A 15,747-nucleotide genomic window follows, 5' to 3' on the forward strand; every position below is an offset into this window, starting at 1 on the left:
GGGTTATTTTTGGTAGTCAGCTGGAAAGCTACCCATTTAGGGTGTATTGTGGGAACTGTAATTCTTCCCTACCACTGCCCATTTTGATTTTGAAAGATATGAACAGAGATTTGCTGAGCAAACATGGATTATTTTGGGGGTATGGGGTAGACGTTTTGTTAGCTGAATGATGCATTTGCTAATGGCTTGACTTCAAATCATTCTTGAGTCTTTCATGCAAGATAGGTAGGCTAAATATCAGAGCAGTGGTCCCCAACCTTTTTATTACCAGGGACCGGTCAACGCTTGACAATTTTACTGAGGCTCGGGAGGGGGTAGTCTTTTGCCGGGGGATGTCGCCACTGCCGCCTGAGCCCTTGCTCCACTTGCTTTCCCGCCAGCGCCCGTGAATTCCCACCACCCACTGGGGGACGCTGCCAGCAGCAGCTGCGCAGTGCCATGCCGAGGGGGAGCCCCAGCCATGGCAGCCGCCGGAGAGCACCAAAGGTGAGCTGGTGACAGAGTGACAGGGCAGCGCCCAAGGCAGCACCCGGGGAGGAGGACGAGGAGCCGTGGCCCGGTACCGACTGATCCACGGACCGGTATCGGTCCCTGGACCGGAGCTTGGGGACAGCTGGCTTAGAGTTTTAAAAAGTCTTAAATATTGTTGCTTCTAAGATTGAAAAATATACCACAGTAATCTCCATATCACTGATAAGACCTCATCTGGAATACTATTTTCAGGTCTAGGTTCTGTATTTCAAGAAGTATGTTGAAAAACTAGAAAGTATTCTAAAGCAGTGGTCTGCAACCTTTTAAAGGCTGCGGACTGGTGGCGGCGGGGAGGGCGATCGCATGCACGTGTGCACCGTGCATGGCCGAAAACGCGTGTGTGCGGCACTTCCGCCCATGCACAAAAGTGCCGTGCATGCATGTTTTCGGCCGCACATGGCGCAAACGTGCATGCACAACCCTGCTTCCCTCTCCCCCCCCCCCCCATAAAAAGAAGCTTGCCAGGCCGCAAGCTAAACAGCCGCTTTTGCGGCCGATTTGCTTGTGGCCTGGGAAGTTTCTTACTGCGGGGAGGGGGCAGGGAGAGGGAACCGCGGCCCAGTGCCAGGGTCTTTGTGGCCGCGGCCCGGTGGTTGGGAACCACCATTCTAAAGAATGTGAAAAGAGTGAGGAAAAAGTAGAAATAACTGAAAATTATTAGTCCAAGCCTTACTTATCGAGTTAAACAGAACTTGTATTTTCTTCTCCTAATGTAGTTGTCTTCCCTTCCCCCTCATATTGAGCATCAACAAATCCTATTAATTTTTTTCAGAATAAATTCCAGGTTATAGTAACCAATTCAAGTATAGGAGAAAAGGAAAGGAATTGTTGACATTGTTCACTAAAGAGCAAATATATTAAGGTCAGGTAATTTAAGAGCTGTGTGGCTTGTGAGGGCTAGCAAGGAAATGTGAACTATTTTCCTGCTAGCAAAAACATTTAATGTCATTTTTGAACAAAATATTTAGAGGACAACAATGCATTGGAAGAGAGGTAAAAAAGAATGGCATGAATGCCTGACAATTCCACTTTCCACTGTTTGAGCAGAACTACAATTCAGAATTATTTTGATACAGGTGTGCATCAGAAAACAACAGTATCCATCAGTGGCCTCCTTAGTCATACTTTGTCAAGGGCCAGGTCAGACATGATGCTGAGGCCCTGAGGCTTGGTTTGTGGATTGGTGGTGGTGGCAGGGTTGCCAATTGCCAGGAGAAAAAAATGTTCTGTCACTTTAATACACACTTAATGGAACATACAAAGTGGTGTTATTTACCTCCGTGCCCTGAAAGAAGGACTAGTTTTTATATACTTTTCACTACCTGGAGTCTCAAAGCAGTTTACAATTGCCTTCCCTTCCTTGTCCCACAACAGACACCCTGTGAGTGGGACTGAGAGAGCTCTGACAGAACTGCTCTGTGACAACAGCTCGAACAGGGCTGTAACTAGCCCAAGGTCAACCAGTGGACTGCATGTGAAAGAGCAGGGAATCAAACCCGGCTTGCCAGATTAACCACTATGCCTGCTGCCCATTAGCACACATTAAGCCTCTGTTTAAGGGACAGGACATTTTTCTCCAGGCCTGCTGGCAACCCTAGGGGTAGGCTTCTTGCATTCCCCCCCCCCCCAATCTGAAATAGTCCCATGGGGCTGCAGTTTTCCCTACTGGGATACACATTTAGGTCCTTAAATAGATCCTAACCTGATAATTACACCAGTTCAATAAGTCAGAAGGCCCCTTTATCTTCCTGTATTTTGATACTATTGTTCTAATGTATCATTGGTGTCCTCTGCTGGTAGTTAGTTTAAACACTGGTAATCCCTGTGATACATCTCCTAGATAATCTGACTGCCCATTAAAGATCCTTATATGATGTATTTACAACAGCAAAATTGCAATTCAATTTTAATAATGAAAATTAATAGTATTTTAATTGTTCTTGCATTTACTTTTAAAAGCCTTTGCTCTTTGTATTTACATAGGGTGGTTCCTCCTGGCACCCTCAAATGCAATAATTTATTATGTTGTAATACTTATTATGAGTGCACAAATATCATGCAAATATTGCAACTGTATTCCACAATGCAAGAAGCATAGTATCAATATATATATAATTATACAAGCAACTGACAATCAGGTAAAAGGCAAAATTTAGTATTTTCTGTACAAAAATATGCAGCTTTTCATAAATTGTAAAATGCATATCTTTTGGCACTTCCGAACAAAGATGTATAAAAATAAATATTCTATGTACAAACATACACACACATCCACACAGGACAGTCCATGGTTAAAATCTTCACTGCAAAGGAAAAATACAAGCCAGTGTTAGAATAACACAAAAAGCGTTTAGAATGGGATTTCCTGGATAGAGAAAATGCTATGAAGGTATATTATCATATGAGCATGCTCTATGGTATTACCCATGCTGGGCACAGTCCAACCAAGGTGAAATCATTTTCAATCCAATTGATTTCTATGGGAGAGATCTGCACACATTTAACCCTCCTGTTGAAAGCAATGTGACTTAAAAACTCTCTAAGACTTTACTATTCAGTGATCTCCCATAGATCCAAGGCGGTCCCACCCAGGGCACTGGAGAAGGGGGAAAAATGTTCACTTAACCATGAATTTCCCATTCTTGGTGGTCTTACAATAGGGCACCCTTCCCCACCATACTGGGTTGTTATAGTGGCTAGACATTCCCAGCAGAACTGTGGTGTGACTTCTGTGTAGTGATGTAGTCATTAGGTTACCGGCTTAGTCAGTTCCACTGGAATGCCTCTTTATGTGTGGCATTCTAGAATTTCTGTCATGTTCTTTAAATCTTATTAGGTGTTTCCAGTTAACAGTTCCTTTCCTAGTTTCTTGGGGGAAAGGCAAATGGCTTCTGCACCAGTCTGGAGAGTGGAAGAAAGCCCTTCCCACATAGGTCTAAAAAAACCTATCAATCCTGCCTGCCTCTGGGAGGAACTTTTCCTCCTTAGATCTATGACTGCCCTATGAAAAACAAAAATTCATGGTAAGTGATCACATTTTTTTCTTATTAATGTCATATTTGTGTGATATGCTAAATCCGTCATATACAATTTTGCTAACTGGGAAAATTTTGTCACTGCAAGTCCTTCACACTGTATAGACTTCACTTATTAGATTCACAATATGCAGCAAGATATTTATCATCATGCCATATTATTTTACCTTATTCCAGCATCCCTGAATTGGCAAACCATCTTCCCCCTGTTTCAGAGAATGAAAGGAGGAGTTTAGGTGTCAAGACACAGAAGAACTAAAACAGGTCAAGAGGGGAATCATTAATACAGCTGCAGAAAATTTTAAAATCAGGTGAGATGGAATACCCTAATGTATTTCATCCATTGATGAATGTGTTTGATTCAAGAAGCTTGTGTTATACATATTCAGCAAAACTCATATGATCCGAACTACAACTATCAGAATCTCAGAACCAAATGTATTTTGGGCCGTTTCAGTTTACAAACATAAAGATATAATCCAGATTCACTGAAGGTATGGGAATGATGCCAAAGATTTTCAACCAAAAATGGATAGTACTTTAAAATATGCAGTTCTTATTTAAACTACTGAGATGTCTAGAAGTCCCCTCTCAAGATAGCTCTACAGTTGCAGGGATACTGCAGCTACAGACTAGCACATATGATGTCACTAGTCATGAGTAACAAATCTGTCTTGTTCATTCCATTTTGTGAATATTTTTATTACTTAAAAAAATTCTTAAGCAATGTAGCATGTTTTTAAGGTTATACTCAAATCTGGGAACGCTTAAAAACACCAGAACGACTGTCCCCTTCTATAGATGTTTATTAAACAGCTTGTACTTAAAACTTTTAATTTAGTTCTTTGCATGCTGTCATCTTACAAGTGCCTTCCTTAGAAAATAGATAAAATAAGAACGGTCTCCTACAGCAAGACTATACTCACTCACCCCTGATAATCAAGCAACACAATCAGATTAAGATATAAGAGATCTGTGATGCAACTTCCTGATAATTTTAAAAGTTGAAAAGCAGAAATACAGAGCCCAGTGTGAATTGGTACTATGATGTGTATGAAGCTTAACCTGTCCCTCACATTATTTTCCTGCCAGAAACTGCTCCCTCCCCCAAAACCTAGTAGAGAGGAAAGGCAGGTATAATGTACTTACAGAGCAGTGCAAACTGAAAAACAAGTTGCTTACCTCTAAATGTTTTCTTCGAGTGGTCATCTGTGCATTACACTGATGGTTGAAGACTAGCAAACTGACCTACCTGGAGATAGGTTGAAGATGTGTTTAGCAGAATAAATATATAGCAGAATGGCTTGGCCAAAGAAGTATCTCTCCATGTCCTGGTATTAATAGCACAGTGTTTCATGAATGCAGATAGTTGAGTCCATGCAGAAGCATGGTACAGCTCTGGCTAATACAGAATAGCTTGCCGTGGTCAAGTGAGCCTTGATGTTTGAAGACAGCTGTTTTAATGTATTTTATTTTAAACATTCTTATGGCAATTTCCCATCCAATCAGAGTCCACAAGATGTTCTACATTGTGGGATATCCAGAGGTTGATAGGCTGAGGCAACAAATGTTTCTTTTTTTGCTTCTAGAGTAGGACAGGAAAAGTCTAGTGGGTGTTCAGAAGATACAATCTATTTATAAAGCCAGCCAGTGCCTACTTCACATTCAGGCAGTGGTATGATCTCTCAGCATCTGTCACCAGAAATGAAAAAAACGTGAGTAGGACTATGCCCTGATTTAAATAGAATTCTGATATCACCTTAGGCAGGAAGATGCAATCATGACAAGGATTACCTTGTCCTCTGAAAGCACAGGGAAAGTGGAGCAGTCAGTTTCAGTGCTTCCCTTGCAAAGCAGATGCCAGTGAGAAAGTTGTCTTGAAGGACAGCAACTAGAAATCACAGGTTACCATGGGTTCAAAGGGCTTGCCCATGACCTGAATAAAGACAAACTAGAAGTTTCAAGCCAGTGTACGGAATGTACTGGAGGATAAAGCAGAACAACAACAACAAAAACATGCCGCAACTTTCATCACGGGCTGAAAGTTGCGGCATTGTTGGCAGTTCATGAAGTTGAGGCCAGGTGAACCTTGAGAGATAAGCATGACAGACCTAAAGAAAATAATGCTGTAGGTATTGTAGAATAAAATGAAATGCATACATTGATTAGCCTGGCTAATGCTGTAAAGCAAAGTTGGGGAACTGCTTCTGTTTGCTGTCACAGGATTCCTAGTGGATGGTTTCCTGACATTAAGGATGAGCCCTCTCACGGTCTCCATGAGCTTTTGTTTAGCAAAATCCTCCAGGCTAAGAGGAGCACTTGCAATAATTACTTGCTGTTATTAGGTGCAAAGTCGTGTTCAACCCATCGTGACCCCATAGACAATGATCCTCCAGGCCTTCCTGTCCTCTACCATTCTCTGGAGTCCATTTAAGCTTGCACCAACTGCTTCAGTGACTCCATCCAGCCACCTCATTCTCTGTCTCCCCCTTCTTCTTTTGCCCTCGATCGCTCCCAGCATTAGGCTCTTCTCCAGGGAGTCCTTCCTTCTCATGAGGTGGCCAAAGTATATGAGTTTCAGAAGGGAGAATGTAAGAGGTAAAAAAATATTTGGTGAAATGGATGTTAAATTTTGAGCAAAGTATTTTATTAGAGGAATGGGAGCCATCTTTAACCGCTCCTGTGGAACGGATAAAATAAAACAGTAAGGACCCTGAGGGTGCCGATTGGCCCCTTTCCCCGGACTGACAATCGGCAGGTGTGAAGCGCCTCACGACCCACCCCCCTCCAACATCGGCCGAATTTGGCCGACCACCGCCATTTGCTGCCTCACTGCTGAGACGAGAGGTAGGTGGTGGTGGGGGGGAAGTGGCGACCCTGACTGTGTCCCGGCCCCGAAGCCGCCTCCGTGGGTGGGAGACCCCACCAAAGATGCTTTGGCCCCAGGACACAGCCTTTGGGGCCGGGAAAGAGGCAAGGCCCTGCCCCTTTCCCGGCCCCGAAGCCGGCTCCTGGGCTGCGAGGACCCGACCATGAGGCTTTGGTGCCGGGAAACAGCCAGGGCCAGCGCGTCACAGACGTGCCTGCCCTGCCTTTTTCCCGGGCCCAAAGCTGCATCCTCGAGCCACAGGGCCCACCCGCCAGGCTTCGGAGCTGGGAAACAGCCAGGGCCGGTGCGTCAGGGACGCCCCCGCCCTGCCTCTATCCCAGGCCCAAAGCCACGTTCTTGAGCCACAGGGCCCGCCCACCAGGCTTCGGGGCTGGGAAAGCGCCAGGGCCGGCGCATCAGGGACACCCCGGCTCTGCCTCTTTCCAGGCACCGAAGCCGGGAGGGCCACAGCAAGCCTGCCGCAGGAACCCTCCCAGGCCGGGAGCCAGGCGGCCTTCTGTGTGTGGGGGGCCCAGAGGTGCACTGGCCCTGATAGGAGGTCCACTAGTGCCCGCTGTATTTTAAGTATAGCGGGCTTAATTTCTAGTTATGGAATAAAACAGTAAAACGTACAAAATTTCAATTGTTAAGAGAAAACTGATATAAAATGTTTTACAGATGGTATGTTACACCTTGCTAAAATTTCTGGATGATATGATTTCAGATGTTGGAAATGTAAGGAAAAGATAGGCTCCTTTTATCATATGTGGTGGACTTGTAAAATAAAATGCAGAAGTTCTGGGTAAAAATCTATGGATCATTAGAAACAATGTTGAACATTAAATTTCCATTCCAGGCTGAATCAATATTACTGAGTATAATGCCAGATAATCTTCCTTGGCAAGCTGGAGACTTCTTTCATGTGACAACCGTGGCGCGAATGGTGGCAGTAAGACAATGGAAACAGCTGGAGGTGCCAGAGGTGGCAGACTTGATACAAAAGTTAGGGGAGCTGGCAAAGATGGAATGAATTTCAAGATCACTTGAACTATTTAATATGTTATTTAGAATAATAGTTATACTTCTACTAGCGGAGCAATGAGGCGATACTTATAAGAACTGTTTGATATACTTTGTTTTTTCTTCTGTATCTTTTTTGAAAAATTTAATAAAAGCTGGCTTGCCAACATTTCTTTTTTTTTAAGTTCATGGATTGGATGAAAGATGCATGAGAATCCAAACTGAAAATGTCCCAAATAGGATCTGTAGCCAAAGGTTGTTTTTGTGACCAGTCCACAGAGGGTGTCATCCTGATTAGCTGTTCCACATATAGGTGGCCATAGCTATGGTCAGACAGGCTGTTGGAGAGGAAGGTGATGCTTTGTCAGAATCAGTGTTGGAATCTGATTAGTGGACAGGTTGATCAGTGTACAAGAAGTGAGAAGATCCTGATGGAGAATGCATTGCAGGCAGGGGGGTGGGCTGTTGCTGAGATAATTAAGCAAAGAGTTAAACATTGGTCAGTACCAGGATACTGGATGATGCACTGGGGACCTATGTGACGGAGGGTGATAGAGTGGTAATTGAGTAGGTAAAGAGGCATGAGATGAAATGACCTATGCATTCACAACATATGTAGCATCATGAAGCTGTTTGGGAGAGCTCAACAAGACAGATGACATATTCAACTGAGTGCATGATGTAATAATGGCAATATAAGTGGGGCTAGCCAATACGGCTGATTATTTTTCTCATAATCCTCATGCTGATTATTTTTGTAATATAATGATGGGGGCCAACAACAAAGAGAACATCTGTCCTCTGAACAAGCCCTGTTGTATTGCCTGTAGCTGTGGTATCAAGATCTTTGATGGTATCTTGGCTCCTGGATCAGCAAGTCTTCTCATTATTAGGGTCTGTACAAGGAATGTAGCAACTGTTCCAGGCCTTGGAGAGGTATATCAAAAGTCCTTATAGTTCCGATCCCTGCACAGTAGTGTGGGGTCTCAAAATGGAAATGTCAAATTCTCGATCGAGTCTTCGTCCACATAGTCCCAATACTTGGAGAAGTTCCCTAACAATGTATCTGCTGTGGTGGACAAAAACAAACTGAGCAGGAGAAATGTGACTATTCCCCCTATAGCATATGTGTTCTCATACTGTGTCTGGGGGAAGGCTGGATTTTCATGCCCTTTTTGTAGCTCTAGACGTTTCTGAAATTGTGCTTTGCACAGGTACAGAGTCCATCAGTGTGATGCACAGAGGCCATGAAGAAGTAGGTGCTGTTCATCCAGATATAGCTGGATGATCTCAAGGTCATTCAAAAAACTGAATCTCTCTCTCTGTACACATACACGTACACACTTATGTTTTCTGCTTTCTAAAAAGAGAAATCTAGATTTTTTGGTGAGAATTTAAAAATGACTGTTTTCTTGAAAAACAGTGATAAGAAGTCTGGTTAATTATTAATTTAGCACTGTCATAACCCATATCAGTTTCTAAATCATTTCCCCTTAAAAACAACAAGTTCCAAATAATGCATCATCATTGGCATATATGCCTATAGAATTCTATAAATGTACTTCTATTAATTGGAAATTGAGAAGTTCCCATTGGTACAATGGTCCCATTGACAGAAATAAATTGTGTTGCATGGAAAATCCAGTTAGGTATAATGCAGTAGGAAAAGGAGTTACATTTGAAGGATCAACAGAAGGATATAATAATCAAAATAATGTTCTTGCTGGTAGAAGGGAAGAAAAAATATGCTTATTAGTATTTAAGACTTGAAAAACATGAGCTCCATACACATGTCCAGTGGACAGAGCAGTGAAAAACATAGAACAACAGTGTGAAAAGCAACAGGCAAGCTTTTTTCATGCTTCAGTAAAAATGTGTAATATTAGAGGCCTACTTGGCTATCAGCAAATTACACCAATTCAGTAAACACTATTCACAAGATTTGTCTGTATATGTGATAGTATAAAGACATGTATCATCCCAAAATAGCAGCAATAAAATGTGTAGAAGTGACAAGTAGAATAGAATCCTGAAAAAGACTCTGATAGTGGATTGGGGATGCCAAGATGGGTTCCTAGTTGCTCTGCAGCAGGACCAGCAAGTCAGATGAGGGATGTCAGGGTTTTCGTTCCTCATGTACTCCTGAAGCTAAAGATGGTCATCAAGTTCACCTTTAGGTTATCCATGTTTATCCTTTTCTCGATGACCTCATAATTTGGTTTTGATAGTCTAGAGACAAGGAAAGTCAGGAGACCTTTGCTGTCTCCTCACCAAAATGCAAGCCTGATTAACTTGGAAGCTCACTCAGAAGTCTGAGGAAAAGGGTAAACAGTTATATAGCATACATAGGTTGCCACTTAGGGTCATCCCTGCATGCTTTCTATAACAAACTGGTCCATGATGGCAAAAGCCAATGTGAATCAACAGAAACAAATAAGATCTTACTATCTGTGAAAAGAGTCTGTTGCTCTTCTCAGCTGGGTGGAAAACATTCTGCAATCCCTGAATTCAAGGAATTTCCAGGCTAGGTATTCAGGGCAAGTCAAAGGAAATTTGGAAATTTCACTTGCAAGGTGAATCTCCCTTTCCACCTATTTTTATCATACCAAAATGGATGTCTGTATTTCTGCTGATGCAGCATTTGAACAAGGGTGTCCTGTCATCCTTTAGGCTTTTCACAGTTTGTTAGCATATGCAAAGTTTACAAGGTTTCTATATATGCTTTTGCTATTACTGCTGATATTGGGTCATCTCCCATTAGCTGGGATAAAATTCAGCTAATTGGCATCATCCTGCCTGAGGAGCAAGCAGGAAGAGTAAAGCAGTCTCCATCCATCAAGAAGAAAATTTCATTCTCAGTATCAGTGGTCTTTTTCACTTTCTCCATGTTAGCTATGCCTGTATCTCCTGCACTGTATCTTTTGTCTGCAAAAGGCTTTAATTCAATGAAGTTTGTGGGTATAGATATCAAATATAGAAAAAACAAGCAAATTCAGAATAAAGTAACCTCATTAAGACACATGCAAAAGGTGCAAATTTGTAAATACTTTTATGGATTTGACTGCTTTTTATGGATCAAAAAATGAGTACAGAGCATTATTTGGGGTTTTAATATGAAATCTGAATTTCCTTGATACTTTTCCCTATTGGTATGTAGAACAGAAAAAATTCTTAATTTTGATAGTGTTTAAAGAATTGAAAAAAATTCAGAATTAGGAAAAATACACTATTATACGGGGACACAAGCTTGTCCAATAAATGTGAACATAGCAATGAGTATGTTTTGGTGGGAAGGATATGAGATTGTAGTGAACAAGAAGAACAAAAGGTGAAAACTGCTAGATCTATGGAGACACCTGTTAATGTTATTCTCCTTAGACATTAACATTTTTCTGTATTTTGTATATGAGAGGCCTTGTTTCTAAGCAGATTTGTTGTGTCAGAAGATAAGCCGTTATGAAGCAAGTGTTAAAGATTAATCAAAGCAGCTATGGGAACCATTGCACTGTTTAATCCAGCAAAGTATTTGTTATCAGCCTCATATATTGCAGGGATATGTTGGTAGTGACTAGTGACTCATTTTAAAAGTTGTTATGGGTCATAACACATTTTGAAGGGAAGAGGAGATCAGAGAGGGGGTTTGCAGTAGCAGGGGAGGGGCAATCAGAAGCATGCAGGAAAGGGAAGGTAACACCATACCAATGGGCAAGGGGCATCCAGCCCGTCCAGCCCTGGTAACCCCGGCTCACCCTTCTCGCCTTTAAAACCTCGGAGTCCCTGTTCATGAAATCAACCACTAGAATTACTTTAGTCAGCACAGATCACTTTCATTTTATGTGTGGAGAGTCTCAGTACAATAATGATGTATCTAAGGGCACTCAGGTTACATACCCAGAGTATTTATGTACAATGGTGCACAATGATAGTAAGTGCAGTTTCTCTTTTTGTATTGTGAAACAATCAGAAGACATTTCTCTTAATCTGATAAATACAGAAGGCTCTGCAGAGGTGGAAGAATGAGAAGAAGATGCTAATTTTAGAAAACATATCTTAAGTAGTCTTTATTCAAAGCAAAAATAATATATGAAGGTAGATTGCTTTGTTATTAACATAATGAAGTTAAGGAGACAGTAGAAACTATGAGGATCAAATTACTGAAACATTCTTGAAGAGTTAAACTGGACTTTTAAAATTCCTATTGCTGTATTAGTAATTGATTAATTGTGCTCTGGTCTCCACTGTCTTACCAATGTAAGAGAACATAATAAAGGTAAAGTATAACAAGAATATTTTTTTTAAAGACAGGACAGGATTTTAGGAGCATGCAAAACAAAAACAAAACAAAAAAAGCCATGGTATTTTTTGAGTTCAGGTATATTCAACCTGGAAAATATTGATATTTCCTGATATTCTCAAATCTCAATATCAGTATGATATTCAAATTCAGTAAATACTTGGGAATGTCAATTTTTTGGGGTTCTAAAGAGATATAAATCCCTTTATATGCCTTCACTCTATCTGGCAGTCCTCCACAATCCCAAATATTTTTGAGATTTTTTAATGCTCAGCCATTTTGTTAGCCAGAAAAATAGCAAATATATATATCTTCTGGTTGGTCATGCCACTCAAATTATTTTGAGTTATCCATAGGAAATGTCTTCTGTGTTTCATTTTTCAAATTATCTTTCATATATCTAAAAATATTTTTTTGTGTAAAAGGCAATTGTACTAATTCTTACTATAAAAACACTATGAGTCAAGAACTTAATATAAAACAATTTTGTTTCCACTGGGTGTCATAAACTGGGTACCCTGCATCAGTTCCAGCTGCATCAATGCCAGCCAGTTATCTTTGAAATAGGATTTCATCACCACTGAAGGAGGAAGAAAGAAGGCACTTTAGATTCCATTATTGCTGAGGCTCTGCTTACATTTTTTTTTCTTGGTTACAACACAAAGTGATGACCTGCATATGTGAACGAACTGTTTCATATCAGATCCCATATCCAGGGCTTTCATATTTCCTCCCAACTCATCAAACACATTTAATTGGAACATATTCATCAGAAAGTCATCAAGTAATTAAATGATATGCATGTGTGTATGAACTGATCCTTTATATAAGGTAGAATCTCTTATATAGGCATGCCAAGCCCTTTAAGCTATTTGTCACCGCAGCCTACTTTGCTGGCTTACAAGATTTACTTTAGCTTTCTGTCATAATTGCTTGTTTCAGTGAAGGTAAGACAGAATCTTGTTTTTAAATAACACAGTCAGTAACATAATTGCATGATTACTGCCATTTATCCTTCTTTCTTCTTCAGTGGCTGAGAATCAAACAATACATTTTTAAAAACGCAACATACCAATGGACAGGGTGCATCTAATCCAGGTGCTCCTTGGTCTCCCTTATCCCCTTTAGGCCCCCTAGAGCCTTTCTTGCCCCTTTCCCCCTGTGAATAATAGTTTATTAATAATACATTAAAAGTTTAGGATCATCCATTTCAAATCAATATCAGAAACAATCCCAAAATATAAATATATATAAACAATAACTTTAAAGTCTTTTTTTTTCCATTTAAATTTTTCCCCCCTTGGATTTACTTGCATTTTACATTTAAATTAAAAAATAATTTTAGTAATTATTAAAATCTCAAATGAGTAGGGGGAAAAATGTCGTTCTCACACTATCATAGTCATCTGTGATTGGCACTGGGAATATTAGTTGCTGACTTTTTCATACTTGCTCAGAAGTTATTCTCCCCTTATATAACACAGAGGAGAGGAATAAATGAGATTCTATGCAGCGTGTGATGGGATTAATCTTCCTTTCCAATGATTTACTGTTGTAAGCTTTGATTATCAGTGCACGTAAAGACACCTTTACAGAACCTTTTAAAATCAGGACATGAACTAAAAAGGTTGGAACCATTTGCATCATTTTTTGGGAGGAGTCACTAGTTCATGCTTCAAAACTTCTGTATAGAAAAGTGAGGCCTTCATTACAGAGAATCTCACTTTGTCAAAACATTTTACACAAGGTCTGCTGGCAAATGAAGAACAGTAGATAATCTAAGAGAAGTTTTTGGATGTACAGTTCATGCACCTGATGGTGAGCTCTGACTCCGGAAACCTTACGTTAAAATAAATTTTGTCTTTAAGATGCCACTAGACTTTTATTTTAATTTTGTTTAAATGAAAGAATACTAGATGTTGCTGTTAAATGTTGTATCATTAAACAAAAATTGCAATAGGATGCACCTAAAGTCACCTATTTTATCATGAATCAGCAGAGTTCTGCTATGATCTTTGTTTAATCTAAGAAATAAAATAAACAAAGCTGATCTGTCCTATTTTGGTTCTTTAAAGAGAGCCTCAAAGGGATTGAAATGGAGACTATAGGTCTCATACTCCTCCATGTAAGGTGAAAAGTCACCCTGAATATCACACTAAGACCAGCCCAAGTTTTTTAATATAGCCCACATCAAGCCAAGGACTAATATTCAACAAGTAAACAAGCGGATGTAACCTTAATCCATTTAGAAGAAACATAAGATTTGTATAATAAAACATCTTGCTAGGTGCTTGCAGTGTCAAACGTAAGTGGGATTGTTGGAGAGGAAATTTTATTTAGTAATTGGTATAAGGATTAGATGGCACAAGTAGAAAACATTAGGCAGAAGAGGTCTGTCTATTTGTTTTTTAAAAGGGAAATAAATGTTTTTTTTTGCAAAATTAATGTGGTAGGATAAATGGATGGGAGAGGAGAGGTCACCCAGAATCAAATGCTGGCATAGAGGAAGGATAATCCAGGAGAAAATGCAGAATGGGTTGCAGCAGGAAGAGGAGGAAGGACCCAGGAGAAAAGGCAGAAGAGCAGGAAGGGATAAGGGGGACAAAGGTAGACCTGTGGAGGCAAGGAACACACATACACGCGCAAACACAAACAGACAGGAGAAGAAGAAAAATTGCAATTAAAAGAGCAAGTTCAGCTTTAATACATAGGTTAAACGCTGACATTTTTTCAGTTGGCTTGGTTAGACAAACATCAGCTCTCAGTTATAACATGAAATCACATTTTCTTACTTTAGGTGTATGCACATTTCTGAATTTTTCATTTAAAATTAGGTTGAATGTTTTAAAGGGCATCATTTGGAGTATACCAAAATTTTGGTTGGGATAGTTGTTTAATTATTGTACTTACTTTCAAGTCCAGTTATCAGCTCCCCAAAATCATGCCCTTTAAAAAAAAACACCAATTCAAAAGAATCTTTTACTGAATACCCTCCTCAAGAAAACAAAAGCAGGAATGGAGAGAGAGGAAGTATCAAACTACTCTGGGACACTAAAGGTCAATGTAGCCTCAGAGGACAGGTCTACCTGTTCAGTGTCTCCCAGCTGTTTGGCAGCATGTGCTGCACTGACACAACCACCAAGAAGTGTGACCAACAAAAAATACAGTGGTTTACAAAACTGTCTTGTTTTGTTGCATTACAACCTGGAACAAAGTTTTGTTTGGGGTGTGTGGCTCTAAATACAAAGGAATTATTGAGGAAAACCTGTTTCAGTCTGCCAGACATTAGAAATTGGGATGAAGGTTCACATTCCAGCAGGAGGATGACCCTAAGCATATGTCTAAAGCAACACTGGAATGGTTTAAAGTGAACAATGTTAAATGTCCTGAAATGGCCTAGTCAAGGCTCAGACTTCAATCCAATTGAGAATCTGTGGTATGACTTGAAGTTTACCATAGATCAACACTACCCATCTAACTTGAACGAGTTGGAGCAGTTTTGCCTTGAGGAATGGGTGCAAATCCCAGTAGCTAGATGTGTTAAACTGATAGAGGCATACCCAAGACACTTGCAGCTGTATTTGTAGTCAAAGGTGGCTTTATAAAATATTGACTTTGGGGGGTGAATAATGATGCACAGTTATGATTTCTGTTTTTTCTTGAGTACTGTTTGTGTCACAATAAAAAAAAATTTGCACCTTCAAAGTGATATGAATTTTGCAAGAATCAAATGGCCCCAAACCTAACTTAGTTCTAGTGTGTAATGTGACAAAACAGTATAAACACAGGGAAGGGGGGATACATTTGCAAACTATGGTAAGTGCCAAAAATTATATGGTGATCACAGATCTCTGTGTCAAACAGGATTGTGGTCTCATCTATAAACAAGAGATACGGGTGCGTTTTAAAATGTATCAGGGCAGGGAATGGGGGTTACCAAACCCCACACTTTCTAACCAGACCCACAGCTGTTTTGTTCCTGGTTGGTGCTCTAAGAG

The 15,747-nt window shown here is 40.4% G+C and overlaps 1 protein-coding gene and 1 long non-coding RNA gene across 2 annotated transcripts in view; one reads left to right on the plus strand and one right to left on the minus strand.

Annotated features, from left to right (window-relative positions):
• The window catches only part of COL13A1 (collagen type XIII alpha 1 chain), a 152,777-nt gene that overhangs the window by 1,953 nt on the left and 135,077 nt on the right, over positions 1–15,747 (minus strand). Inside the window, exons 37-39 of the mRNA XM_077350539.1 lie at positions 12,822–12,908; positions 11,155–11,232; positions 3,734–3,772 (exon numbers count right to left, since the gene is read on the minus strand). Of these exons, the coding sequence (XP_077206654.1) occupies positions 3,734–3,772; positions 11,155–11,232; positions 12,822–12,908 (204 nt within the window). The remainder of the gene's footprint in view (positions 1–3,733; positions 3,773–11,154; positions 11,233–12,821; positions 12,909–15,747) is intronic.
• Positions 3,275–7,608, plus strand: LOC143843842 (uncharacterized). The gene is made up of 4 exons (XR_013233711.1): positions 3,275–3,554; positions 3,744–3,877; positions 5,156–5,281; positions 7,292–7,608. It is a non-coding gene; the product is annotated as an uncharacterized LOC143843842 (long non-coding RNA).

This window comes from Paroedura picta, chromosome 8 (genome assembly GCF_049243985.1).
Source record: "Paroedura picta isolate Pp20150507F chromosome 8, Ppicta_v3.0, whole genome shotgun sequence".
NCBI lineage: Eukaryota > Metazoa > Chordata > Lepidosauria > Squamata > Gekkonidae > Paroedura > Paroedura picta.